Below are 25021 nucleotides of genomic sequence, written 5' to 3'. Positions count from 1 at the left end.
TCAATCATGTGACGACGTTCCTCCTACTGGCGTGTGTGTCTGTGTTTTGTCCTTTGTGTGTCTCTTCCCGCTAACTTTGTTCTCCAGCGGCAATAATGCAATACAGTCTTTTATTATGTCCTGATGACAGAGATGGATAATTCTCTCATATCGTAGCTTATTGACTCTCACATTTTTCCCATCAACGCATCAATCAAGGAAGTGGTCCGGTGTTGTCTGGCCTCAGCTTATAATATTAGACCGCAGCACAGTGAACTGGGAGTGTAAAGATCACCGTTGTCCGTATGGACCCATTTATTATCCCTTCACAAAGATGATACTGTGTGTGTGTGTGTGCGTGTGCGTGTGCGTGTGCGTGTGTGTGTGTGTGTGTGTGAGATTTTCACAAATTCATTGGCTGTTTCATTGCTCATTGTCAATTTACAACGTGGGTTGTCAATTTAGACACAACTAATCAAATATTGCTCCTTGTCTATCAAGGGCTTGTCTGAGTATATCATGTCCTGGAGTCACAAATGTGCCAATGTCCTAATAGAACGTGACTGCATAGTAGACATCCACGTCACTTGGGTGAGTGGATGAACAGCCCCGGAGCAAGACTGACGGTACCTGCTCAAGCCTCAGTTCACGTCACTGAGCACTGTCAAGACCGTTGGTACACTCGCTCCTCCACCCCCAGGGGATGTCAACCCTCTCAGACCAGCTACCCACCCACCGGGGGGCAGAGGTCATGTGGCCCTTTGGGATTTTTGTACCTCAACGTACTTTTGAAGGGGAGGGATGGATGAGGATGGACGGATGAATGAATGAGTGACAGTGGCGAGAGACAGAGTGTGATAGGGATGGAAATCAAAAAGTAAGATGATGAAAAATCGGAAAAATGAAGGGGAGGTTATGGAGGGGGTAGATGAATCGGGAGTTGTTATTGTCCTCTCTAAGTTTGTGATGAAGGCAAGCGTTTGCCCGCAATGCCAAAAAGTTGAAATCCCCTTAAATTGTCCATGCCAGGAATGCAGCAAGTGCACAGTTGCGTCTCTTTTGCCTCCATCATAAACTCTTCCTGAACCCTGCGTCTACATCTTCTGTCCTTTGATGTATTTCAACTCATTCACACTGTCCCAAAAGTGTGACTTCTTTTCTCGCATTCTATCTAAGCTTGAACTGTTATTTGTAGCCCCTAATCATTCTCAGGGGAATACTGCAAATTAAAATTAACTTTTACATGCATCATACATTCATCTTCTCCCCGCAAAAACACTTCACAAACATTTACAACATATAATCAAATCTCAGCTCCTAACTATTTCCCAACTATGGAAAATGCAACATTTTGGGCACAACATATCACCCACTAATTCCACAAAGTCTCTGGAAAGTTGTGTGTGTGTTAATCACGTGTGTATTTAGGTTCCCTGTAAATTTTCGCCATGAGATGTTTCTTGCTGTTTCTAAAAATGCTTTCTTTCCTTCCAAGTGAATACTGTACTGCCTGTATGCCCTACAGATGATGAGATCTCTGTTGCCCTCATTGACAGTTCCGTTCATCTCAATTACTGGGCTCCATCCGTTGTGACACTAGATAATATGATGTGAGATGGAAAGGTGAGAGAGGGCTGAAAAAACAAGATCTTTTTTCAAACCTGTCAGTGTGCATTAAAACCAATTTATGGTGCTTGTCCATAGTAAAACTGGCCTATTTGGCTAATAGTGGCAGGATGGACGGAAGACATGATGTGATTTTTTTTTTTCCTGCACTGATTCACGAAAATAGTGTCATATTTATGAGTGTTTGTATGCAAGAAGATGGTGATGGTATTCCTAGGTGAAAACTTGAAAGTCTAACAAGAGAAGGGGGAACGAATCAGGACGTTAATACACCATTACTCACGATAAGGCCACAACCGTAGAGCTGGCTGGCACGGATTATCTCACTTGTCTGCCGTGCACTTGTGTGTGTTTAGGGGTGCAGATATGTTGTTGGTTGTTTGACAATAGTTTCAGGTCTGTGCATACTGATGTGTAATATAATTTATGTAAATGCAGCCATAATGCACCTGAAGCCATATGTGTGTGCGTGTGCGCGTGCGTGTGTGTGTGTTTGTGTGTGTGTGTGTGTGTGTGTGTGTGTGTGTGTGTGTGTGTGTGTGTGTGTGTGTGTGTGTGTGTGTGTAAATCAGTGAACAATTAAAGAACACCCTGTATAATTCAATAAATATTCGATTAATGGAGGATTTCAGGATTGGTGTTCAAAATAGGGCTTCGAGTAAGCGTAAGCGTTAGCTTTCAAAGTAGGGTTTCGAAATAGTGTTTATAAAAAAGGATTTGTGTTCCAAATTAAGTCTTCATCGGTTTGTAGTTTGGGTTTCAAATAATGGTTTCAAGCCATGCAGGGTGCGCGTACAACGCGCGGCGCAATGTGCATTAAAAAAAAAAAAAAAAACAGGAGAGGCCATATTTATGCGTGTCAGTGACTTCCGGGGAACAAAAATAGTGACGGACCAATATGGCGGCGCCCCTTAACAGCACTTTGTGTACAGTTTTCGATAAAACTACTTTCGTGTGATAATGTTTAATGTGGAGGGTCACCACAATTTCCTGTGCCAGTGATTGTACATCAGTACATCAACAAGCAACCGGCTAACATTAATTTTGGGCAACGTACGCTTGAGCAATGTGGGGTGAAATTACAGAACCTCCGGTCAAAATACAACCCACGCCGTCCGATAAATGCGTAAAGGAGGACCAATGCACAGTACCGCAGGAACTCGTGATACTGCCCCGTGTTCCCCATATAGAACATCCAGAACCACCGCAAGATTCCCAGGTGAGCCAAAAGCTTAGCTTTGTACAGAGATGGCCAACGTATTCATACTCGGTACTTTTAGTAGGAGTACAGGCAGGTCAAATAATTGAAGTACTAATTGTTGTCTTTTTTAGTACATGTAAACAAAAATATGGATAGACTAAAATGTACTGAAGTACAAGAACTCAGTTGTATACAATACCCATTTTGGTCACTTGGCACAATGAAAATAGAATTCCACTCAAAATTGTGGAATTGAATTATTACTGAGAACTACGTATAAAACTGTCAAAAGCCTACATAGGCTAGTGTAGTAGATTAATCGACAACTAATTGATTAGCTAAATAGTTATTTTTGAGAATCAATTAATTATTGGATACCTTATTTTAATTTTTAATTGTCTTAATGTGCCAAATTACAAGTTACGGATTTTGTTGCCGCCCTATACTCAAGGAAATTATCTGAAAAATCCGCTGCGGTATAGTTAAAAGAAATGGTACTTTGACTTCCACTACTGTCTTTGTAAAATGAGCACTCAACCGCATTCAATTGACTTTTAATGTGACCTCAAGGTGTTCCAAGATGTCCCCGCTGAAGTCAACGCCTTGTTGGAGGCTGTAGTTGCAAGTGGAAGCCAAGTTAAGAGTCAGCAGATAGGAGATGCTGAACTGACAACCGAGGAACGTACAAAGGAGCTACTGCATCAGTACAGGAGCAAACCACTGGTCTTCTTGGAGCGCTACCACGTATGTGCGCCATTCTCCATCTGTCCTTCTGTCGACACAATCAATCCATATCAGCGGAGGTGGCAAAAGTGCTCATGTCCTGTACTTATGTTGAAGTTGGCTACAAACGCCTGTGTCATCAAAAAGACTCTGGTAAAAGTAGAAGTACTGATTCAACTCTTACGCCTGACAGGAAAAAGAAATACAAAACATTAAAACCTTTTTTTTTGGAACTCTCGAACTTTTTTTTTGGAACTCTCGTGTTCACTTGTTATTTTCAACGCTTTGTTTCAACCTCACCTCATTCATTTCCCACGTTTCCAGAAATGCTTGAAGCCCGAGCATCTGTCGGCTTTTTCCCATGTCAGCGCTGACCCACGGGCCGGGCACTACAGCGAAGTGATCCAGAGGCAAGCAGCAGCAACCACCCACAAGACGAGAGTTCGAAACCAGCGCTACGCTGCACTCAGGGCCCTGCAGAAAGGTAGCGCCTTTTTTTTTCTTTTCTAAAACTGGATAAAAAGTGCTTGCACCCTTTTTGTGAGATTGTTTTGCTGTTCACCCAGTTAACCAGATGATGTCGATTTCTTTTTTCACGCTTTCCTCAGAGGGCCTCTATTTCAGTGAAGAACAAATGCGAACGAGGGAGCCACTGCTGTATGAACAATATATAGGACAGTACCTAACTGATGATGAGGTAACAACATACTTGATTTAATCGTTATTTTTATTTTTTATATCTTCTGTTCTAACTTTATCTCACTTTGACTTATAGGAGTGAATAACATAAAGGGAAAAAAAATTCAACTGTGAGAGGAAAAAGTTCTATATATTAATCAAGTCATCTTTGCGAAAAACACTTTTGCTTATATGATGACACAAAGCAATGCTGTGTAGTTTTTTTCCCGCCCCTCAGGAATGAAATCAAACTGTACACTCTTACTGACATTGTTGTTGACAGTATACTCTAATGACACTTTTCCTGTTAGATAAATGAGCCCCTCACCAAAATGGCAATAGTTTCCTGACAATACGAATGAAATTGTAACTCACAATTTAGGTGTTAGAGCGCTCCCAAGAGTCCATGCTGGGTGATGCACAGCAAGGAGGGGCGGCACCAGAGGGAGCCGCGGGTGGGCTGTCGCACCTCCTCCTCAACTCCTACCAGGAGCGGCTTATCCAGTGTCGTCTGCAGGAGGAACAAGATAGAGAGGAGGGTGCACGGGAGGAGGAGGAGGAGGAGGAGGAGGAGGAAGATGAAGGCAAGAGACGCTTGTTGAGCTTTTGTTAGAAGACGAGAAACGCATAGTGGGGACAATGGTTACAGTTTGATATTACTGAGGTGATAGTTTTTATCGTTTTATTATTTTTTTTTTCTCATTCCCAACGAAGAAGAGGCAGTCCAGGAGAATACTTGGGAGCCAACCTCTGAGGAGAAAGCGCTTCTTCGGGAGGAGTTCATCAGTCAGATGCACCAACGCTTCCTTGATGGCAAAGACACGGACTTCAACTACAGGTCCGTGTGCATGTTATTTTCAAGCAGCAGACATCAAGCCTTTTTTTAAAATTCATATTTATTTGCTTTTTTTGTCTTATACTGCATCTTTGAGAGCATTTTCTTCGAGTAGAATTATTTATCTCAGTTGAGAATACGCTTAGAATATTGCAAATTCTCCCTTTTCCCTTTAAAAAAAATGTATCAATGATGTGCTTTTGTGTCCTAATGCCAGCGAAGTGGACGAGAACCCAGACTATGACAACCTTGACATCGTCAACAGAGATGCAGAGGAAAAGTACTTTGATGAAGACGATGAGGAAGCAGATGACGAAATTATGACAGAATAGTCACCACAAGGGACAATCAATCTTTAAAGTGACGTGGTGTAATTGTGATCTGTGGCGCACGATGCTGATACTTTGTAATAAATACTGTTTCTGGAATATATCTATTATTGTGCTGACATGGGAAACTTAAACCCTTTTTGACACTTGATTAGGTACATATCAACAATCTAATGAGCTTCAATCCAAGAACTTTTCACCCCTTTTTATAAAAAAAAACGAGACAAAAATAATTTTGAGAGGGGAAGTTAAAAAAAAAATTATAATTGAAAAATGTGGTTGCACAAGTGTGCACACCCCTCTTGTAACTGCAACTCAAGATGTGTTCACAAACAGTGGGGAGTCAGCACACACCTCCGAGCATTTAAAGTAGTGAATTCAATTTCAGCTCTTCCTGACTTTTATTTTGGCCTTCTAGCAGAAGCCTGAAGGTTTTGTGCAAACTGTTCAGCAACAGGCCCGGAGCATAATGCTGCCGCCACCATGTTTCATTGGAAGATGACAAAATCTCTCAAAACAAACATCGGAAAATGTGTGTGCATAGTATGCGTTCAGTACATATTAATGAAATGACACAAATCAACATGGATTGACATGTGGCGAACCCTTCCTGCCACATCCATTAACATGAGCTCTTCTTCACTTTCTATCAGCCAGCCTCTGTAGCAGGGCAATGACAGTGTCTTGTTTGGAGGAGAGCAGCTCCAGGGCCGTAGCAATCCTGCACAGGGACCTCCCCATTCGCATCTCCCTCCTCTCGCGCCGCCTTTCTCTGGCTTCCATCCGGACGCGAGCCACGCAATCCAGGTCAGTCTGCGCCTCCCTTTGCTTTAATATCTCCTGGTCGTAGAAGGAGCCGCTTTGCGCCTCATTTCCCTTGTGGCCTTCAGGTCCTGAAATGGCCGAGGTGGAAACGGAGGCTGAAAGTGAGGAGTAGGTGGAAGAGAAATTGGAAGCGAAGTTGTGGTTGTTGCCACGATGGAAGCATGCGACCTCTGCCGGGAAGGGCGCAGCTTTACGGGATGCGTTTGGGTCTGTGTTGACGGTGGACACGAGAGATGGGGAGGCGGCTTGTGTGAAACAAGGTGAGGAGATAAAAGTTTGGGCTGGATCAGTGGAGGCCAGATGAAGGTTGGCTGTGACAATATCACTGTTAAGGACTATCAGCGGTTTGAGGTCCGGACTTTCTGTTTGGCGAAGAGCCGACTTTGATGCAATAGCAGCAGTGCTGCTACTGCAGGCATCGGCCAGACACTTGACCCCTGATTCCACTTGAACAGCTGTGGGGAAGTTCCCATTGGGGCGGACGATAGTGGTGGGCGGCGGGACGTGCAGTCGAGGTGCGACCTTGGCTGAGGCTTGTGTGACGATGGCTCCACCTCCTCCTCCTTTGCCGCGTTTGTTGCTACTGATGTAAGAACCCACAGTGTCACAGAGCGTCGCATCCATCAGCTGCAACACAGACACAAGCATTGGATTGCATATAACTTGCGTTTATTTATAAGCTGCTCGAATTGCGTGAACATTCCCGGTTTCGAAAACCACTCATTCTCAGTTTTGATTCGACTTTTTTTTTTTGTGTGAATGTACAAAAAACTGATTAATTTGGAATATGTTTACTTAACATTTGCCATCTATGATTTGCCATAACTAAAAAAAAAAAAAAAATCGCTTTTAGGACCACAATGCTCACATCAAAGAACTCCCAGGATGTCTTAGCATGTCCTGTCTCTCGACTGCGATCTTTGACCCTTTTGTACGTGACGATCAGGTTGTTCCACTTGCGGCGGATCCTTTCAACAGGAAGGAAGTGCCCCTTGGCGGCCAACTCCTCCTGGACGCTCTGGAAGAGCTGCGAGCGCTCCCGGGTCTCATACAGGCCCCAGCGGCGGCCGACTGCGTCAATCAGACACAAAACAGCCTTGGAGGAGAAATCGGAACTGGGGGGAGGAGCGGATGGCATCGCTGATGCTGGGGGGAAAAAAAATAGTAAGGAAACTTGCTAAGGATTTGAATTACATACCAAAGACTAAACGTCGGGTTTGTTGTACACAAGTTATAGCGCCCAAACAGACTCGCTCAAAGTACTAAAGTGCCCGACAACCTGTTTATATTCAGGCACACTTGGAGCCCAGTGAGCTCCCTGGCCACTGCTCGTTAATGCACATATTGATTAGCAATCAAATGGAAGCAACTCGCTGCATTAAGGCATGAACACACGCCTGTCAAGTTGATCCGCTGAAGTTCCAAGTGAGCAATCAGAATGGAGAAGAAATTGATTTCAGTGACATTGAGGATGGCGTACCTGGACTAGTACTCCAGAAACTGCTCCTCGACACGTAACCATTTAATTTTTTTTCACCAAATGTTTTCTCAACATAAACTGAGCAGATAGTACAGGTATACACAAGAAAGTGTTGCAATTGTATGGCTTATTTAAAACGTAATTTGTTGTTAAAATAATAACAATGAAATGCAGGGGTGAATGTGTGTATGTAATAATATGCTTCGGTTATTTAGTCAAATGATTTTCAGTCAGAACATCCCTCGGAGGGAAATCCTAATTCGCCACCCCTTCTATTGCAAGGGCCAAATACGCCCACGGGGCTGCTCTAAATGCAAAACAGGGGCGATGGAAATGACTGTTAAACAAACACATTAGGGCATGGACAGTCTAAGTATGTAGCTCAATAAAATGTATTTTTCGAAAACGCTCACAACCAACTGACAGTACACGACAGCACAGTACAGTACATGTGCTCTTCTTTGACGATATTATAAAGAGAAACAGCGCCATCTGGTGGCCCCCCTGTCTCCAAATCTCACTTGAATGCGTGATTAAAAATAGATACAGTAAAATCAATCAATCAACGAATAACACAATAAAACAAAAGAGCTTAGGTGAGCACTCACACAGATGTACATCAGAAGTAGTGGTGGAAGCTGCGTGGAGCGTCGACGGTGCCCTCAGCTCCTCTGCAGCGTCAACCAGCCCGCCTCTTCCTCCTCCGTATGCAGGATCGCTGCAAGGCGCAGGCGAGCCCTGGCTGCCCAAAACTAGCGCAGATTGCTTTACATCTCCCTCCTCCCTTTTGACGTGCACTGTTGCTGCGTCGCAGCTGGTTCGTTGTGGAACGAAGGGCTCCATTGCGGACACACGCGCACAAAGAATCGCACTAACCTAGAGAGAGTGGGTGGCTGCGCAGGCGTTCAATTGGGAGAAAGTTTAGAGATGGCGGATTTCAGACGAATCCAGATGCGTTGTAGCAGCGCTTGTTCCTCCACGTTGCACGCGTGGTGATGGACAGGTACACACACGACCTCGATGTGTATGTGTAAAAGAGAGAGAGAGAGCGAGAGAGACACTCGGGGAGAAAGTGAGAGAATGTGTGTTAAGAGGGGCACAGAAATGGCTGCGCTCCGGCTGCCCACAGCCTGACGAATGCGCAGAGCGGCTGCGCAGTCGGCCCGGCCTCGCTGCGAACTGTGACGTCACTAAAAGGCACTCCAGGGCTTTCAAGGCCTTCTCTGCTGGCCCAAACACCGTCAGCAGCACGGACCTACATTTACAGCTGAGATAAAATGGCTCAGATTTTTTTTACCCCAACAGTCTATTGTCTTCATTCCACAGCAGGGATTTCAGGAGATTCCTGAACGGCCGGGCCATTCGTGGCCAAAAGTGCCATGCATCGGGGCTGCGCCCAACCACACCCCGTCAACAAAAACGACGCCTGTCGGCCACAACACAAAGTCAAGGTAACTGTTTTCTTGCTCGAGTAATTGTCATCCTCAAATACGAGAAACGCCTCCGTTAGCTCCAGAATGCCACAGATAACTAAATATACTCTTGAGCGCTTTTGTACATTATTTATCAATGTGATGGTGTTATTAAGAGGTGGATTAGGTCACTTAAATACCCAGTGAAGGCCCAGGTCCACAGATCACTGCCTGTCATTGGTGAATAACAAATTTCACGAGGCACATCATCAAATTAAACAGTGAAACATCAGAAGTTAAAATAATATACTTTATTATTTTTGCTGCAGGCTATGTAGTTTCTCTTCTGAATTAGCAGGTTTGACATTTGCACCAACATCAGCCAACGCAGGTTTAAAATGCAGAAGTGTATATATACTGCGGTAAAACACAAGAAATTCACATGCAATGAACCCCCGCTAGTTGCAGGGGATCGCGAACAAGCCCCACCGTAAATGCGAAAATCTGCGAGTGATTGATGGAATAACTGACAGTGGTTTATAATTTTCGACAAATGGCATAAGTTGATGTTCAAGCACTTTTTGTCAAAACTGAATTCAAATCACCATAGTTCCTTGGCACAAAGATGCCAGCAAAGTAATTATTTTTAAAACAGTGAATAGGTGTGTGTTTCAGTGATCAATGAAAAAAAGACATCTGGAATTCAGTGAATTTGGCAATGTCATAAAGCAAATATGCGGGGGATTCATTATATGTTCTCTCTCTCGGAAAAATGTCCTTGAAAGTTTAGAAGGCATTCTTAAGTTCTTCATCAAATAACGTTTTCAGTCTGGATCCCATGCTGAGGAAGTGAGGGTTAGTCTGCAAAAGATAACAACATGGTGCTTGACAAGTCAAACCGAATCAACAGTTTTTGTCCCGGCGGTGTTTCTCACCTTGTAATACAAAGCGCAGTTGGAGGAAATGAGCTGGATGTCAGATACAAATTCAGCAACGTAGCGGTAGTGGTTCTTGTCGAGCTTTTCGGCAATTTTGTGTAGCCACATAGGGGTCTGGACCACAGCGGCGTAGTCTTTCAGCTGTGAGTGTCAAGCACAAACACGTGACCTGTTTTTTTGGATAACTATTCTGACACCGCGTTTGCGCGTGACAAAAAACAGAAAGCGGGGTCTTACGGAGCCACATGGATTTGTTGCAAAAAACTGTTCATCATCAGCACTAAGCAGAAAGAGGAGGAGGTACTGGCACTCCTAAAGGGGAAGACGGGGGAATGTTATCGATAAAACAGGAACAAGTGAGTGACACAGTGGCAGTTGTGCTCACCATCAAGTGTTTGGATATTTGTTTGGACAGGAATGAATCGCTTTCCAACTCGTCACTGTAGCGCCACTCTCGAGCCGCCGAGAAGACGCAGAAGGTACAAATCCACTCTCTGTTGTAACTGTGTAAACATATCCACATCACCTTTTTATACCCCCCCAAAAAAGTATTACAAAAATGTGAACATTACTTTTCTAAGGGTCCTACATTCAGCCTTTTTGGATGATGAACCTGTCAGGCTACCATGAGCCATGATGTGATGGCCTTGCCAGAAAAGGCTCTGGCTCTGGATATTCATGGTATGATATACCGTAACACATTTGAATAATAAGTTCATGTTTAGTGGCTTTACAGTTTATTTTTTACAGCGGGCCACTTTTAAATTAGGGCCATGGTTTCACAGGGAAACTCTTCAGCCGACCCGTCCTATTTTGTGATTTTAAGACCACAATATGAAGGAATAATTAACTGCATGAGTAAAAATAAATGAATAAATTATACATTTGGTGACATGAAAAACAAATGTGATCGAACTCAGCAGAATCTGGATCAGGTGCGCAAATACAATGAATTGCGATCACCTCAAAATGTTGTCGTCGATGTAAGGCAGGTGACACGTTGCATGGAAGGAACGCGGGCAGCGGTCACAGACGACTAGCTTTCCCTCACTCTTACACACAAAACACTCGTCGTCGTTTTTCTGCTCCTCCTGTACAGTATAAGATACGATTACGGTATATCTTTGCCACAACACTGAAAAAAAAAGAAATTGGGTTTTAATGAGAAGAGTCTTACCAGATCACTATCACTCGGTTTGCACAGTTTGCACTGACACAGCAGTGGGTGGATCCTCAAGAGGTTTTCCTGAAATAGACCATAATAATTAGCATTGCCTTTTCCTTATGCGTGTCGTTATCACCGCGGCAACAATAAAAACCCGCAACCGTCGTCAATCACTGATATGCTCTCATTGCCATAAACGACAATTAGCGTCACGTCGGAAAGGAAACAATGATCAAATACAGCAAAAGCAATTTTGGGAGAAAAAGAAAGTCGGGAAGGAACAATTTAATTTCAAAATAATGTGAATTTCCAAATAAATGTGGATTAAGCGTGTTTGATTTCTGGCGGTGTGCTCTTTATTATGTCAAATCTCGCATTCTGAGTCTGGACCAGTCCAAGTCTATTTCCTATTTCTACTGCCATTTTTTCTGGACATTTGCATTGTATGCGAGAGAATAACTGAACCGTCTCCATCGACTGCAATGTCATATATCCTAATATTGTATTTTAGACAAAGTCGATTTTTACCTGAGTAACAACACCGAGCGACTTGCCTTCCCACAGGATGTCTTTCTTCCAGGAGGCATTCTGACTGCCCAGTGCCTCCTTCGCAAAGTCTGCCGGGGTCCTCCAGCAGGTGTCGGTGCGAATGCTCAGACCACACGTCCCTGTCGATGAGACAAAGTGTCTGCAGGTAAATCTCCGACGACCTTAAATGAGCTTGAAGGAAGCATACGCTCAGGTTTCCTGGATTCCTTACCTGATGCAAATCGTTGTCTGTATAATTTGCCTGCGACTGCTCCACACGTCACGTTGAACACCGACTTGTCCCGGTTTGTGGCCTGGCTGCTGCTGGGCATCTCCTTCGGATCCACTTCACTGTCTTTGTCTGATTCATAATCGTGGTTCGAATCTGACGGATGTTAAGTACTCTGTGATCTATTTTCTTTCTTGTTTGTACTAATCGTCAAGGGTGCAATTTAAAAACATCTCAGATGTTTCACACTCAAATAACAAACCTGTATTACTGTCATCATCGCTGGTGAAGACTAACTTCTTGGCCCAGGAAGATAAAGACATGAATAGACATGAATTTAAAAATAAACACAAATATCACTTTTTTTTTTTTTTTTTTTTTTTGTAGTGGGTTCTTACCTTTTTAGCCCTCCGTCTGAAGCGGTCACATTGCAAATGTCCTCTCTGGAATTGATTCCACAGACACCAACCAAAATGTAATTTTCTATGCAACTAAACAGGACATGGACTCTGTGCAAGAGCTTCATGAAGAACTCTGCTTTTACAAAAACAATCATGCTCCATTTAGCTACATAAGCGGAGAAAGGTAATGCCGTGAAGCATTAGCATTAGTACTCTCTAAAACGGTGCCACTCAGTAATTGTAGGTTTGATGTGTAGCTCAAGTAATTCAATAGACACCAAATCTTCAAACAAATTCTTCATTCTTGCGGCTTTGCAATATTGGCACTGTCGGACAGAAATGTCCAAATTTCATATTTTTTCGCAAATTGATAGTATTGCTCAGTCCCCACATTGGATTTGTGACTTTTACAAATTAAAATTCAGGTGTTGAGCCTGGTTTGTAAGAATATTCGCTCAACAAAACACAATGTTTGGATGCTACGTCTGAATGGTGTCCACAGTTCCGCAGTTCAGTGAAGACAGCAAACTGTTATGAACGTCCCGTGTTCCTTTTTTTGTTTGTTTTCGTATTCGATCTCGTAAGATTCTGCACATGACAGTAAAAGTTGTCAATCAAATCCTCAAACCTTCAAAAGCTTTTCAAGGGGCTTGTCCATACATTGGATGCTTCTCTTCCAATTCCTGTTACTGCTCTTCCCCCCGAGACGTTCAAATTCATGGGGAGTAAGCCACTCACTGTTGACCCAAATGCATGGCTGCCCTTAAATTGTAAAAGATTCAGAAAGACTATTCAGTGGGTGACTTTACAGGATGATTCATGCAATCAAGTTTGCCTGTTAACCTTTTCTAAATCTCTCTTGGTTCAGTGTCCCTTTCGAGTTTCCGCAGGTCACAGGAAGGCCGGACTTATAGATGGCCCATGTCCAGATGTCGTTCTTATCCCCCTTAACTGGAGAGGCTGGAAAAAAATATAGAATTGGCAAAAAAAAAAAACAGCAATTGCATTGATAATAAAGATTCTATGTCCAAATATAAAGCATCATGTGGCAGTTTGTCAGCATTTACGGTACTCACAGAACAATATTTTCTTTTTCTTTGGCGCGGAAGTCAATTGCGAGGGCTCCTTCTCCCCACTGCATTGATTGTTGATTTTCCGTTTCTTCTTTTGCTTTGGCACCGGCATTTCTTGCCTGCTGACTATGTTCTCATCTTCTGATGGCTCCTTCCTTTCCCCGACGTCGGTCTCCTCCTGTCTGTTGCCGTTAAATGGACTTTTCTGTGGTGATGGAGACGATTGTGAGGGCTGCTCCTCGTCACTGCACAAGTGGTTGTTTTTGTTTTTCTTCTTCTTTGACACTGAGATTTCTTGCCTCCTCTCTATATTCTCATTTTCAGGGGGCTCCTTCCTTTCACTGACAGGAGTCTCCTCCTGTGGCTTGCAGTTAAACAGGTGTGTATCCAACTGAAAGGAACCTGGTGACGTCAACAGACAAGATTCAATATCCAATGTCAATCAAGGACTCAAAGTCCGACTCCAGTTGGACAAAAAGTTTCTGGAGATTACACCTATGAGAGCAAAAAACGGCCACTCCACTCCACTCCACTTTTAGACTTGAACACGGAGTGGCACGACATTCCGTCTGCGGTCAGCCGAAGGAGTTTAGATTAACCCCTGTTTAATAGCAATCTATTTTCAACCATTTAACCTGTTCTGTGTCGCTGGAGCCTAACAAAGCTTATGTGACGCTCGAGGCCTTGTACGTTACCAGTGAGGCAGATGTGCAGAAGTACATGCAATACGGTACCGCCGGAACTACAACATGTCCACCTGAGACATTTTAGTCCGACAACAATGGAAATGTGTCATACCATCTTGGAGACTGTTGCGCAACGCTTTCAGGGTGGGGTATTGGTTGACAATGGTCTCCTTGAGGACACACCTCCAAAACATCTTGATGGACCGTGGTCGCTCTCTCTCCAACCAGTCCAGAATCTCATAGAGGCCTTTCTTCAAGGCCTCTTTGCTCTTTGTCCGGTTCACTTTCTGCACACACACAAATACCGAAATGTTCAAAACAAAGATTCATCGTCATGAGTATTGTCGTGTAGTGCCCGGTATGGGAAGGCAGTTCCTGAGTTTTAGTGGCATGGGCTCATTCGCCCGATCACTCTCTCCTTGTCTATGCAAATATTTCACTGTGTCTTATTTATCTTTGTCTCATCTAATATGTACAGATCCCCTAAGTGGGACATGGAGGGGGCAGGGACGGTGGACGGCGTTGTCATGACGATCGCAGACGTAGAGGAATGACTCCCTGGAAACACTGAAGTTTTGTACAAACTGTTGAGCGTGTACTCCGGCACAATTGTGTCCCACCAGAAGAGCGATCGGGGATTTGCCCAGATGGCACGCGATCTCCGACTCGCAGCCAGCCTCGTGATCATCTACAATGATTCAGAACGAGATAAGCGTGTGCCGATTGCACGTCCCTGATTTTTATATACTGTACTGTACTACATACAAGTATAATCGGTCATGTGCTAAATTGCCGAGCAGATGCTCACAGCGCATTATTATTGTAGTTTTAATACTACTACTACTACTAATAATAATTATTATTATATAATAATAATAGCGCAGGCGCTCTTGGGTAAACGCCGGCGTAGGCAGTGAGGTTTGGACGCTTTGCTGTTACGTAATGACGTAACTCCTAATTGGCTCTTTTCCGGTCGAAAACCAAACACGTTCTTCGTAAGAACTTGTTCAGCATCGCGTCCTGTACTGGTTCAGGCTTCTTCCGCCTCACCTTGTAGCTGTGTTCCGGAATCAGATCGTAATCTCTGAGTTGGCGTATAAATGTGTGTGGGTTTTCCATGCACGACATTTCAGCCTTGGAGTAGTGGAAGAATCGCAGCAGTTCTTCATCTCCCGGAAAATCCATCAAACTGCGAAACGCCAACCAGCTTCTACTCGCCAAGATAGTTAATTATTCATGGCGGTCAAACACCGTTCTTGCTAGATGAGAGGAAGTAGATCGATTTTTGAAAACATGTTGAAAGGTGCTAACAGGCATGTTCTGGTGAGCTGAAGAGGCCACTGCCCACTGGGCCACTGACGTTTCGAAAGTGAAAATGATTCCTCCCCTCGTTAAAAAAACAGTGATGTAGTTACAATCTACAACTTTTCTTTTGTGCTAGTAAAAAAAAACGACCATCTCGCTCACGTGTTTGCGTGGCGTTTTGTTTATCGATCTTTTCTTGACGCGAGGAATCCTAAAAAATTGCAGAGTTCACACTGGACATCAATTAATCATCGGTAGGGGGCAGCGTTGCACTTTTATTCAAAGCTAACGCGTCCAATACAACCAGTTGCTCCTGCATAATATCGCCCTAAATACTTTTGCACAAGCTGCATAAAATGAGGTTTTATTTTTCGATTCCTTATGAAAACATTGCGTGCCCTTGTCGCAATGCTTTTAGCTTGCACTTAATCCAAACACCAGTCAGTAGTTCTCGTCAAAAAAAAATCTTAGTGTCAGTTTGAAAGCAAAAAAACCAGCCAGGAAAGGTTTACTAGAACAACTGAGCTTTATTTATGGTCCAACAGGGGTACTTAAAATAGTGGCAGGTGTGTTCTGACTACCATGTAATAGTGCATTTAATATTGAAATGTGACTTCTGAACACAGTGTATCCCACTTATAAGATTATGGTTTATTTTTACTTCCCCTCTCAATATATATGCATGCTTCCACCTTCTTAAATAACCTTCATTTATTTTATTTAAATAAATTAGACCCGTTGTTTTTGCCTTATTTTATTTGTTGCTCATATACTTCGTACTTTCCTAAATCATTGAAAATGACATCAGTGTGTTGCTCTTCACAGGTCTCCACCACATGCAGGACAGTTGCTAGTCGTCGGTCCAAAGCGGCAAGGTGTGCCTCGGACAGGAGTGGAGCAACAGCTTCAAGAGGATCCTGGGCCAACGACTGTCGCATGACATCACTCAGACGGAAGTATGGATCGGACAAGAGACGCAACCGAAGGAGGGTGGAGCGACGGATCCTGTACAGGTAGGAAGAGAGCAAATTGAAAACACAGTCAAAAGCCAGCATTTTGATAGCTCACATTCTCTTCACACTGTTTTCTCATTGTAAAAATATCATTAATAAAACAATAGATCAAATTAATTGATCAAACAACTCACTGGGGTGTGGTTACGAGTGTTGTTTTTATTTTATTTTTTTTATAATTGTGCACTTCCAACTTTGTGGTAAAATTGTATTTTCTGTTCCAACATGACTGGCACCAAGTGAACAAGGCAAACCTAGCTTTACCTGCAGCACTGTTGTAAGGGAGCTAAAATTGATAGCTCATCTTGAGAGTGTCGTCCAAACCTGCAAAATATTAGCAAAAGTTAGTGCATGGATACTTAGTGTTTTGCCAAGGATTGTTCGACCTTACTGTGTTTGATGCAAGCTTTGTAAGATTCACTGACCAACCAATAATTGATGAAGCATTATTTGGATTGTCGTGGTTATGTGGTTAAATGTATCTCAAAGCAATGAGAGCAACTGTGGGTTCATTTCTTGCATGCTTAATTCAGTCAAAATGACAACAATGTGACATTAGCTCTGAAATTTGAGCGACCGACATGCACTTGGGGAATACTTCATCAGGTAGCATATTTTTGCACAATACAGCACTGAAAGAATTAAGACCATTTTCACAAAATGACAATCCTAAACTAAATGTTGGGATCTGATTTTAAAGGTGGCGATTTTTGATCAGTGCTTATTTATAGGATATGATGGTAGCTGTCGGATATGATGGGACTGTACTCACGCTCGTCCATTATCCAGATGCAGCAGGAAAGTTTCATTGCCAAATTTCTCAAATGTCTCATAGTGATGTCTATCCATGTTGCCTGGGAAAAAAAAGCAATGCCTCCTTTGACTTTGATAGGTTTCATTCTATGTCAAGTTTTGTCATTGTTCCAATTTTCAATTACACTTTTTTTAATATTAGAGATGGCAAAATGCCGTAATGTTTACAATGGGATTTAAAAGTGTTGAGACTGAATTCGGAACGTCGAGACTGACCCATGAGGAAGTCCAATATAGCCATGTCGATCACATCCACCAGTCTGGTGCCGTGGTTGTAGGGAGGCGTCTGTTTGACAGTGTCACAGTATGCAGGGTCTTTTTCCCATCTGGCACAACAGAATTTTCTATAAAATTGTTATAAATGCACCTCTGCTTACATTGTATCCTTGTAAACATGAAAGAAAAAAAGCAACATAAAAAGAAAGATACATCTGCTGCATATCTTTCACAATGTTCATACTCTCTGTGCACGTGCTGCCACCTACTGTAATGGATGTGCAATTGCACTTAATTGCATTTAATTGTTCCCTGTTGTCACACACATGTTCACAGTTGAATGAGTCTGAACAACGCAAGCGCGGCGACTGACATTTCTACCCATCTGACACAGGCGGAGAACTCACTGGGCCAGTTTGGTGCGGCTGTAGGACCGCCTCCATGGTGACCTCCAAGACCTGCGAGGAGCAAGGCTGAGGTCGGGGAGCATGGCTGCCAAGGATACTTCCAGTGAGTGCGGTTGCCCACACAGCGGGTGCTCCGTTGAGCAGTAGTATTCACACTGACCATAGAAACACACATTCCCCGCTAGGGAGAGTCAGAGAGACACGTTTTACTAGTCGGACATTCAAGTGGCTTTGGTCTTGAGAGTATTACAGAATAACAAAATCCCACAGCGGGGTAGGGGGTGGCATACCAGGGGAAGTGAAGAAGGTGCGAAACAGCTTGCGGTCAGTGGTAATCTCTCTGATCTCACTGGTGACGTTGATGAGACGACCGACCACTGGGGGGATTCTGTTGAAGCCCAGCAGCCTGAGACGCAGAGCAATGCAGAGATCAGAAAGACAAATCAGACCTCTTTGGAGGAAATACACTTCTGTCCTGCAGGTGGCAGTTATGTCTGCTGTTTTTTGTTTCACATCAACATTTGCGCCCATGGTCAAGCCGGGGCCTCGACTCGATGTTAGGGGGGAAACTGGGGGATTCTTATGTGTGCAACAAAAAAGCGTCTTGAGTCGGAAACTCCCATTTTCATTTCAAAGATGTGAGTGCATCATGACATCAACTAATGAATCAGACTCAATATAGCCTGAACCGGCAAAAAAAAATAAAAAAGATCAAATTTTTGTTACTCCGTTTGATGATGGTGATGAAAAGATGGGCTTTGGGGAGCTCAGACAGGTTGCTGTCCGTTCACAAACACGACAAAAGCTATGAATGCACTTATTTGTCATTAGTAAATCACTGGAAGGAAATAGTGTTCCCACAAGGTAATTCCCTTGAGATTTTCTTTTCGCTTCACTCTCGAGATGAATCTACACAGAGGAATTCTTTCTTGGTACCTGTCAAGGTGAAAAGCTGAGATCTCCGCATTGTGTCTTTCAAAATCAGAGAAGTAAAAGAGGTTCACATCTGTCTCTGCGTCTCTGGATTGTCTAGATGAGAAAAATGCTCATGCTGAGTTGAAATAAGGGGATGACATGAACATGATGACATTGTGGTCTTACTTCTTCGGTTTGAGCAGAGCTTGTCCGTAGTTTGGGAAAGACATCAGCAGTTTGAGTTGAGTACCTCCTGACTTTTGAACTGAAAGATGAAGAAAAATCAAGGTTGCTTTGGAAAATCTTTTGTACCCTTTTTCCTGGCTGATACCTTTGAACAATCACATCCCTCTAATGCTCTGAAAGCTCTTTGCGGACCATTGTGTGGTTAAATGTAACTGCAAAATGTCAGCAAAATCCCACTAATACCCGAACTTCATTTGACGTCAGTCCGAGGCTTTTCAAATGGTGGCAGATGAGTGTCGCCTGAGTTTGGATGTAATTGGTGAATTCTGAGCACCCACAGTTTAAATGGGGTGTGCATACGTGTCTGACCACAAACCACTTTATCAGAGTTCTAATTTTATGGTATTGCTATTTATTGCCACCGCATTTGTGTAACCTAAAATAAAGAGATATTTAGCATGATTCTCTCTAAGTGTAGCTCTTCGTGAGTTTTGCATATAAAAACAGAAAGGTACTGAGAAAATTCAGCCTGTATCCTCAATCTTCACTGCATAATGCACGTCCCAAATGTATAATTCAATGTACTCGGCACTGCGCTGAGATTGCGAGCGGGGTGTCTGATATCAACACAAAACAAACTTGGTTATGTATGAGTTCATGCAGAATGTACCGAGTCATGGATATGTGCCTGAGACCCGTCTCTTTTTGCACATACGGCAATGATATTCCTAACAGTATTTCCCTCTGTATGGATTTGTGTCACGGACAAACACCTCCACCTTATTCATGTCAATAATTCAACAGAATAAAGGGAGACATATTGTGCTTCGTGACATTTAACAAAGCCAATGTATTTTCAACTCGTATGCGTTTGTCATAAGGGTCAGCCTTGATTGTGCAGCCGTGTGGGCGGGTGCGCGTATGTGTGTGTGTGTATGTGTCTCTTTTCGGAAAAAATCTCCAATGGGTTCCCTGCTCTGAATATAAACTTTGGCACAGTTTACTGTCTCCAATAAGTTGGATGAGAAAAAAAAAAAAAACGGAGTTGCCCGTCTTGCCTGGGGTTCTCTCACAGCCTCCACTCTTTTCTATCAAGGCATATGAATGCGTAAAAATGAAACAAGAAGCATGGCGGGGACTTTGTTTTTCTGTTTAACGAAGGAGAAACCTGAATTATCATAATTAGATGAGAACTAAGCACTACTGGGACCATCGTGGTTAACAGCGAGGTCAGCTTCTAAATTTATTCTTGCTTTGTTGAGCAATGCAGCTTTCTCAAGTCAAGTGCCGATTTATGTCTGTCTGAATTTCAACACAAAGTACAGTTTTAGGGAATCACATCGCCGCACTTTCACCATGCCGCTTATTCTCTTTCTTTCCTTCCACCGATTATCGCCGTTTTTCCTCACCTGCTCCGAGGATACGTTGCGTTGCCAAGTAATGAGTTAGATTTGACACGGTGACATCCTTTCTGTTGTACAGCGCCCACCGAGTGATGCCCAAGTGGAATCGCAACCAGGGTGGGTGTGACTCGGCGTCGTTGGTCCATGAGACTTTGTCGTAGCCTTTCTCGTGACTTGCACTCTCCCTTTAAGGGAAACATTGTATATGAACATAAGTGCTGAAAACGTGCGACTTAGAACAATGTCTTACTGATATGGTGTTAAACTGTGTTTTTTTGGGGGGGTAGCATGGAGTTAGTGTTTAATGTAAAAAAACAAAAAACATAGGGGCCATCAAATCCTCAGGCTGGTTACATAACAGCAAAGCTATCGTACTCTGTTTTACCCTCCGCCGATTTCTCATCCGATATCAGGCGGACATTTTCAAGATAGCACTCACCACTGGCTGTCACTATTGATGTCTTCCTCATCACCCGCGTCCTCGTTTTTCTTCACCCTCAGCAGCCAGTCATCCTCAAGCAGCCCCACTTCTGGCAGGTTGTACAGCGGGTGCTCGAAAAGCGCCCGCAGCTTCGAGGCCTCCTCGATGACTCGATTTACTTTTCCGGCGCCAATCGTTTTCTTCTCTGGGTCAATGGCAGCAGGCATTCCGGTCGCATTTGATTTGTAAGGCTTGTCATTCTGGGAACTGATTGATAGTTTATGTGAAGGGGAAGGGACCCGGTGATGCCTCTCTGTTTCTGTTCTTGGATTTAAGGAGGAGGAAGACGGGTTGGGAAGGACGCAGGCTGTTTGGAGGACAGTGAGACAAAAAAATGCTAGAATGACATGCAGAGCAACGGACAGACAGGCCAGGCAGAGATAGACGGAACGGGTGGATGGACTGAGGTTCCGTCTCACCATGCTGGAAAAGAGAAGGAAGAACAGAAGGAGAGACACTTGAAAACCAAATGGCCTATTGAGTTGCGCCGAATTCAAGCCCATTCACCATGAAAGATTTTCTTTTTTTTCCCTTCGTTTTTTTTGTTTTTTTCTCCAACTTTGTGTCTGATTGAACTGTTTTCTCTCGCCGACTTTTTCTTCTCCAAATTGGAAGCTCTGCGCAGAATTGATCTCTTCCGCAACCGCCGATTTCATTTCCACCCACAGGTCTTAAAGAAACATCACACAATAGTATGACCTTAAACAGCTTCTACTTGTGAGAATGGTGTCTCTGGTGTTGCCATGGCAACCCACATCATGTATTTTGTGGTCGAGAGACTAATAATAGTGGACCAGCCCAGAAACCTACAATGTATTGCTCAGATTTGTATGGGAAGATCTTATGTATAAATACGGAGCGAGAGGGCGGGCACTGGAGCCAAAAGCTTCCAAACTTAAATATAATAATCATGTGTGGTAATGTAAAAATGTCTTTTTTTGAACTACTGTCAATAGATTAAGATCACATAAATAATTACATAGTCAGAAGAATACGAATCATATTGCATCCAGATATCAATTTTCATTTGCTACTTTAGACTGACGCGATTAGAGTTGACGAGCAACTCAGGCATTAATTTAAAAAAAAAAGATAAGCTAATCATTGACATCACGTACAGAAAAGCTCACTGAGGAAAAATCAATAAATTATCGAACTTGCTGCTCCCAAATTCCCCAGGGTACAGCAGGCAGAAGGAATTACTTACATCCCGTTTCCTTCAAGAGCTTTATTTCTTCCCCTGCTTTCCGTTCCCCTACTTCCTTGGCTAATGAGACAGATATCTGATATTCCTGATCAGTCTACCAAAGAGTGCAGCCCTGTTTGTTTATTATGGCACACGAGTTCAAACAGAAGAGAGGCATGTTGCGGTGACCGATGTCACTGTGACCTGTACACAAATGACCTTTCAGCTTGTCCGCTAATGAGCGCGACGATAGCTGAAAATGTAGCAGACTCCAAACATCTGCAAGAAGTTCAGTGCCGTGGCAGGTTGATATATAGAAAGCGGTCGAATTGTAATGTGATATGCAACAGGTTGCCGGTTGCCATCTTTTCACTCTGTTTTCATATACAAAGTACAAGAAACCACCGCGCCTAGGAAAAAACAACCAATCAGAGACGGAATAGATCATTTGCCGTGCACTCCTGGGCACGTTCATTGCAGGCACACCCGATGTAATGGAGAAAAAAAAAATGGCTTCTGATCCATTTTGTGACTTTCAGCACTTCGAGCTCCTACGGATTAAAAAGGGGTCAGTGTATTTAATGCCGCCCCCGAACTACCTACGATGTGTTTCCGTTAATTAGCAAAGCGCTTTGGGTCTGAATGTATAATGAGTCTTGTCGCAGGTCCCAGATGAATAGGCCGGTGCTCAAATCTGCAGCGAATTATCTGGTATTATACAGTTCATGTGTGCAGACATATGAATAAGTTATTTTTGTCAATATGTGTTGTGCAGTGAGTGCACCGTTTCCCTCATTTATTTGTCACATTTGAGTTTTTACCTCTTTAAAATTATCAACTCACTACCGTCAATACAGGAAACCCAATGCGGGTTTTTTTTTCCATTCGGTGATTATATTAAACTATATGTCGTTCAGTCCTGTAGCTTTCATCAGCGCTATGCTATTAATTTATTCAACATCATTTTGAATTGGAGATGTTAATTCCCATCTCAAAACTGATAAAGGTTTTCTTATCTTATCTTATCTTAAACCTTCCATTTGAAATAGTGGCCTCGACAGAAAAGAGTCAAAGGTCTGGTGGCCTCCGCCTTCCACAGCTGTTGCAATTTCATGTAGGTTGCTTGGAAACAACCCATACTCTGACACCTAATTGGAGCGTGCACATGCGTTATCCAACAGGCAGGCAGACAACCAGAACAAAATGCAAGCCGAGGATAATAAGACAAGCTCGTTCCAGGATCACATCTGGCATGTCGGAGGGGAATGTGCGGCGGCAAAGGACCTTTTGAATCATCTCTCGGTTTAACTAGACACCCAACGTGGGCTTTAATTGCATTCTGTCACTTGGCCCGTGTGTGCATGTTGCTAGGTACGGTATTAGATCGGAGCGTGTGTTAATACCACGTCTTCATTTCGATACAGTCTGGCCTATGTGTGGGAAAATATCAACATAGACATTTGGATGTTGAGCTTTGGATGTTGAGACAGATGGATGTTGAGCCTTGGGGTCAGGCGAGGCTCAGAATATTTCCCATTCTGAGCCAAGAACTTGTACTTAAACTCCTCGCAAAGGCAACCAGTCTGCCTGTCTGTTCTGCGCCACGCATAATACATCATCTCCGCGTGTCACTTACAAGGGGAAAAAAACAGAACACTTTGGGCCATCAGGAATTGCCGGTCCTGGGAATTTTTGAAAATTAATTTGAGGTTTATTTTCAATGCTAATCAAACTGAAATGAATGTTACTATTTGACTGGAAATGGGGTTTACATATGCATGTGAAGCGTTTGTCAAATGCCATTTAGCTCTTTTCTTTCATCACCTCCGCTCCTTCCCAGGGCCGAACATCCTCTCACCTTTCTCGCGTTTCCTCTCAAAGCTCTAATGCGCCGCACTGGCCGTATGGATGGCCATGAATATTTCATATGGATGGACGGAGTAAGGAGAGAAGTGTGAGCTTCAGAGACAAAAGACAAAAAGACTGCAAAGTGGTCACGTAAAACAGGCTGGACCGAGAGGAACAAACGATGTAAAGTAGGCACAATGTTAATGGAGAAGAAGAGGAAGGGAAGACTAGGGAGAAAGATGTCGGAGGTGTTAAGACAGAGAGTACCACGGAAACCGGCACGGAATACTAAGTAGCGTTCGGCCGCCGTTGTGTTCAGCGCGCCAGTTTATGCGTACCGCCTTTGTAAACATCCAACGCGTTGAACCAATTATAATCCAGCCGTCCCTTGTTTTCCCGTGTGAATTATTGTTGATTTTCGCATTACTTCCGCCCATCCCCTTTTTGCTCTTTATCATTCCGCAACTCATTATTTACAAGGTGACAGCCTGCAAAAACAATCTAATCTCGCCATCCGAGAGCCCCGTCGTGAGCTCAAACTGAGTGTCGTTTCTTTGTCGCAGTCATCTCATTTGTAGGGAGCAAAACATGAAAAGGCAGAGGGAATAAGAAGGCAGAGATTACGTAGAGGTTTTTTTTTTTCATCATCAAAGTCAGCAAAGGTAATAAAGTGAGGCTTTGCCAATGATCTTTTCTGGGTTTTTGTGCACAGCGGCCATCTTTAAAAGGCAAATGTGCATGATAGAATGGGATCCCATCCTTCCTGACGAATTCAATTGTTTCTTCTAACGAGGATCGTTTCGGGCAATGTGGCAACTCAATGTTTTCTTCCATGTCTTGTACAATGGGTGTCATCATATTTTTGTCCATAAAGTGGAAAAGTTTGGTCCCTCCGCATTTCACACCCTCCTTCATTTTGCTGCGTGCAGACAGCCCACTCCTCCGCTCCCTCCCCCTTCCCATATTTGCACACTCATTTGTCTTCACACCTCATTGTTGTTTGATAATGTTCCCTTCGTTTGAAATGCCAAAAGAATTGAATGAAAATATCACGATTCTCTTCACACCTCATTGTTGTTTGATAATGTTCCCTTCATTTGAAATGCCAAAAGAATTGAATGAAAATATCATCACGATTCC

The 25021-nt window shown here is 43.3% G+C and overlaps 4 protein-coding genes and 1 long non-coding RNA gene across 9 annotated transcripts; 2 read left to right on the top strand and 3 right to left on the bottom strand.

Moving 5' to 3' along the window:
* Positions 1 to 2477: 2477 nt before the first annotated feature.
* ccdc97 (coiled-coil domain containing 97) lies at positions 2478 to 5474 on the top strand. 3 transcript variants are annotated; one of them, XM_019877337.1, is made up of 7 exons: positions 2478 to 2824; positions 3377 to 3550; positions 3854 to 4013; positions 4138 to 4226; positions 4590 to 4773; positions 4916 to 5045; positions 5260 to 5474. In XM_019877337.1, the coding sequence occupies exons 1-7, from the start codon at positions 2672 to 2674 to the stop codon at positions 5372 to 5374; spliced, it is 1005 nt and encodes a 334-aa protein (XP_019732896.1). In that variant the 5' UTR covers positions 2478 to 2671; the 3' UTR covers positions 5375 to 5474. The 3 variants fall into 3 exon arrangements, with proteins under 3 accessions (XP_019732896.1, XP_019732895.1, XP_019732894.1); XM_019877336.1 differs by having other exon boundaries at positions 4590 to 4776; XM_019877335.1 differs by having other exon boundaries at positions 4590 to 4791; positions 4922 to 5045.
* Positions 5475 to 6006: 532 nt separating this feature from the next.
* On the bottom strand, positions 6007 to 8992 carry LOC109520264 (uncharacterized). The gene is made up of 3 exons (XM_019877381.1): positions 8285 to 8992; positions 7065 to 7342; positions 6007 to 6823 (listed from the first exon to the last, which is right to left on the bottom strand). The coding sequence occupies exons 1-3, from the start codon at positions 8517 to 8519 to the stop codon at positions 6011 to 6013; spliced, it is 1326 nt and encodes a 441-aa protein (XP_019732940.1). The 5' UTR covers positions 8520 to 8992; the 3' UTR covers positions 6007 to 6010.
* Positions 6376 to 9736, top strand: LOC109520266 (uncharacterized). Of its 2 annotated transcripts, none has more exons than XR_002169137.1 (2): positions 6376 to 6456; positions 9003 to 9736. It is a non-coding gene; the product is annotated as an uncharacterized LOC109520266 (long non-coding RNA). The 2 variants fall into 2 exon arrangements; XR_002169138.1 differs by lacking the exon at positions 6376 to 6456 and adding an exon at positions 8593 to 8679.
* On the bottom strand, positions 9385 to 15659 carry LOC109520259 (nuclear body protein SP140-like protein). Of its 2 annotated transcripts, XM_019877373.1 has the most exons (15): positions 15159 to 15650; positions 14221 to 14395; positions 13426 to 13824; positions 13193 to 13309; positions 12978 to 13111; positions 12347 to 12391; positions 12211 to 12247; positions 11952 to 12104; positions 11720 to 11859; positions 11204 to 11272; positions 10990 to 11117; positions 10412 to 10529; positions 10264 to 10338; positions 10024 to 10167; positions 9385 to 9949 (listed from the first exon to the last, which is right to left on the bottom strand). In XM_019877373.1, the coding sequence occupies exons 1-15, from the start codon at positions 15291 to 15293 to the stop codon at positions 9875 to 9877; spliced, it is 1944 nt and encodes a 647-aa protein (XP_019732932.1). In that variant the 5' UTR covers positions 15294 to 15650; the 3' UTR covers positions 9385 to 9874. The 2 variants fall into 2 exon arrangements, with proteins under 2 accessions (XP_019732932.1, XP_019732933.1); XM_019877374.1 differs by lacking the exon at positions 11204 to 11272 and having other exon boundaries at positions 15159 to 15659.
* Positions 15660 to 15920: 261 nt separating this feature from the next.
* On the bottom strand, positions 15921 to 22258 carry LOC109520261 (extracellular serine/threonine protein kinase FAM20C-like). Its single transcript, XM_019877378.1, has 11 exons — positions 22055 to 22258; positions 20806 to 21270; positions 20373 to 20551; positions 18964 to 19042; positions 18799 to 18891; positions 18153 to 18268; positions 17863 to 18043; positions 17456 to 17565; positions 17199 to 17280; positions 16691 to 16750; positions 15921 to 16418 (listed from the first exon to the last, which is right to left on the bottom strand). The coding sequence occupies exons 2-11, from the start codon at positions 21267 to 21269 to the stop codon at positions 16163 to 16165; spliced, it is 1620 nt and encodes a 539-aa protein (XP_019732937.1). The 5' UTR covers position 21270; positions 22055 to 22258; the 3' UTR covers positions 15921 to 16162.
* Between the last annotated feature and the right edge of the window lie 2763 nt (positions 22259 to 25021).

The sequence above is a fragment of the Hippocampus comes genome, unplaced genomic scaffold, assembly GCF_001891065.2.
Source record: "Hippocampus comes isolate QL1 unplaced genomic scaffold, H_comes_QL1_v1.1 scaffold193, whole genome shotgun sequence".
Lineage (NCBI taxonomy): Eukaryota > Metazoa > Chordata > Actinopteri > Syngnathiformes > Syngnathidae > Hippocampus > Hippocampus comes.
Note: the sequence above shows the minus strand (reverse complement) of the source record. Positions and strands in the feature narration are given on the sequence as shown.

What these genes read in the sequence shown, in the direction of transcription:
- ccdc97 (XM_019877335.1), top strand. Translation starts at nt 2,672, where the DNA reads ATGTGGGGTGAAATTACAGAACCTCCGGTCAAAATACAACCCACGCCG. An exon ending in AGTACCTAACTGATGATGAG is followed by an intron (nt 4,227 to 4,589) that starts GTAACAACATAC and finishes CTCACAATTTAG; the next exon opens with GTGTTAGAGCGCTCCCAAGA. An exon ending in GACACGGACTTCAACTACAG is followed by an intron (nt 5,046 to 5,259) that starts GTCCGTGTGCAT and finishes TCCTAATGCCAG; the next exon opens with CGAAGTGGACGAGAACCCAG.
- LOC109520264 (XM_019877381.1), bottom strand. Translation starts at nt 8,519, where the DNA reads ATGGAGCCCTTCGTTCCACAACGAACCAGCTGCGACGCAGCAACAGTG. An exon ending in TACTTCTGATGTACATCTGT is followed by an intron (nt 7,343 to 8,284) that starts GTGAGTGCTCAC and finishes TTTTCCCCCCAG; the next exon opens with CATCAGCGATGCCATCCGCT. An exon ending in CATCCTGGGAGTTCTTTGAT is followed by an intron (nt 6,824 to 7,064) that starts GTGAGCATTGTG and finishes TCTGTGTTGCAG; the next exon opens with CTGATGGATGCGACGCTCTG.
- LOC109520259 (XM_019877373.1), bottom strand. Translation starts at nt 15,293, where the DNA reads ATGGATTTTCCGGGAGATGAAGAACTGCTGCGATTCTTCCACTACTCC. An exon ending in GAAAAAGAAAATATTGTTCT is followed by an intron (nt 13,310 to 13,425) that starts GTGAGTACCGTA and finishes ATTTTTTTCCAG; the next exon opens with CCTCTCCAGTTAAGGGGGAT. An exon ending in ACTGCGCTTTGTATTACAAG is followed by an intron (nt 9,950 to 10,023) that starts GTGAGAAACACC and finishes TATCTTTTGCAG; the next exon opens with ACTAACCCTCACTTCCTCAG.
- LOC109520261 (XM_019877378.1), bottom strand. Translation starts at nt 21,269, where the DNA reads ATGGTGAGACGGAACCTCAGTCCATCCACCCGTTCCGTCTATCTCTGC. An exon ending in CACCTTCTTCACTTCCCCTG is followed by an intron (nt 18,044 to 18,152) that starts GTATGCCACCCC and finishes GACTCTCCCTAG; the next exon opens with CGGGGAATGTGTGTTTCTAT. An exon ending in CATCTGGATAATGGACGAGC is followed by an intron (nt 16,751 to 17,198) that starts GTGAGTACAGTC and finishes AATATTTTGCAG; the next exon opens with GTTTGGACGACACTCTCAAG.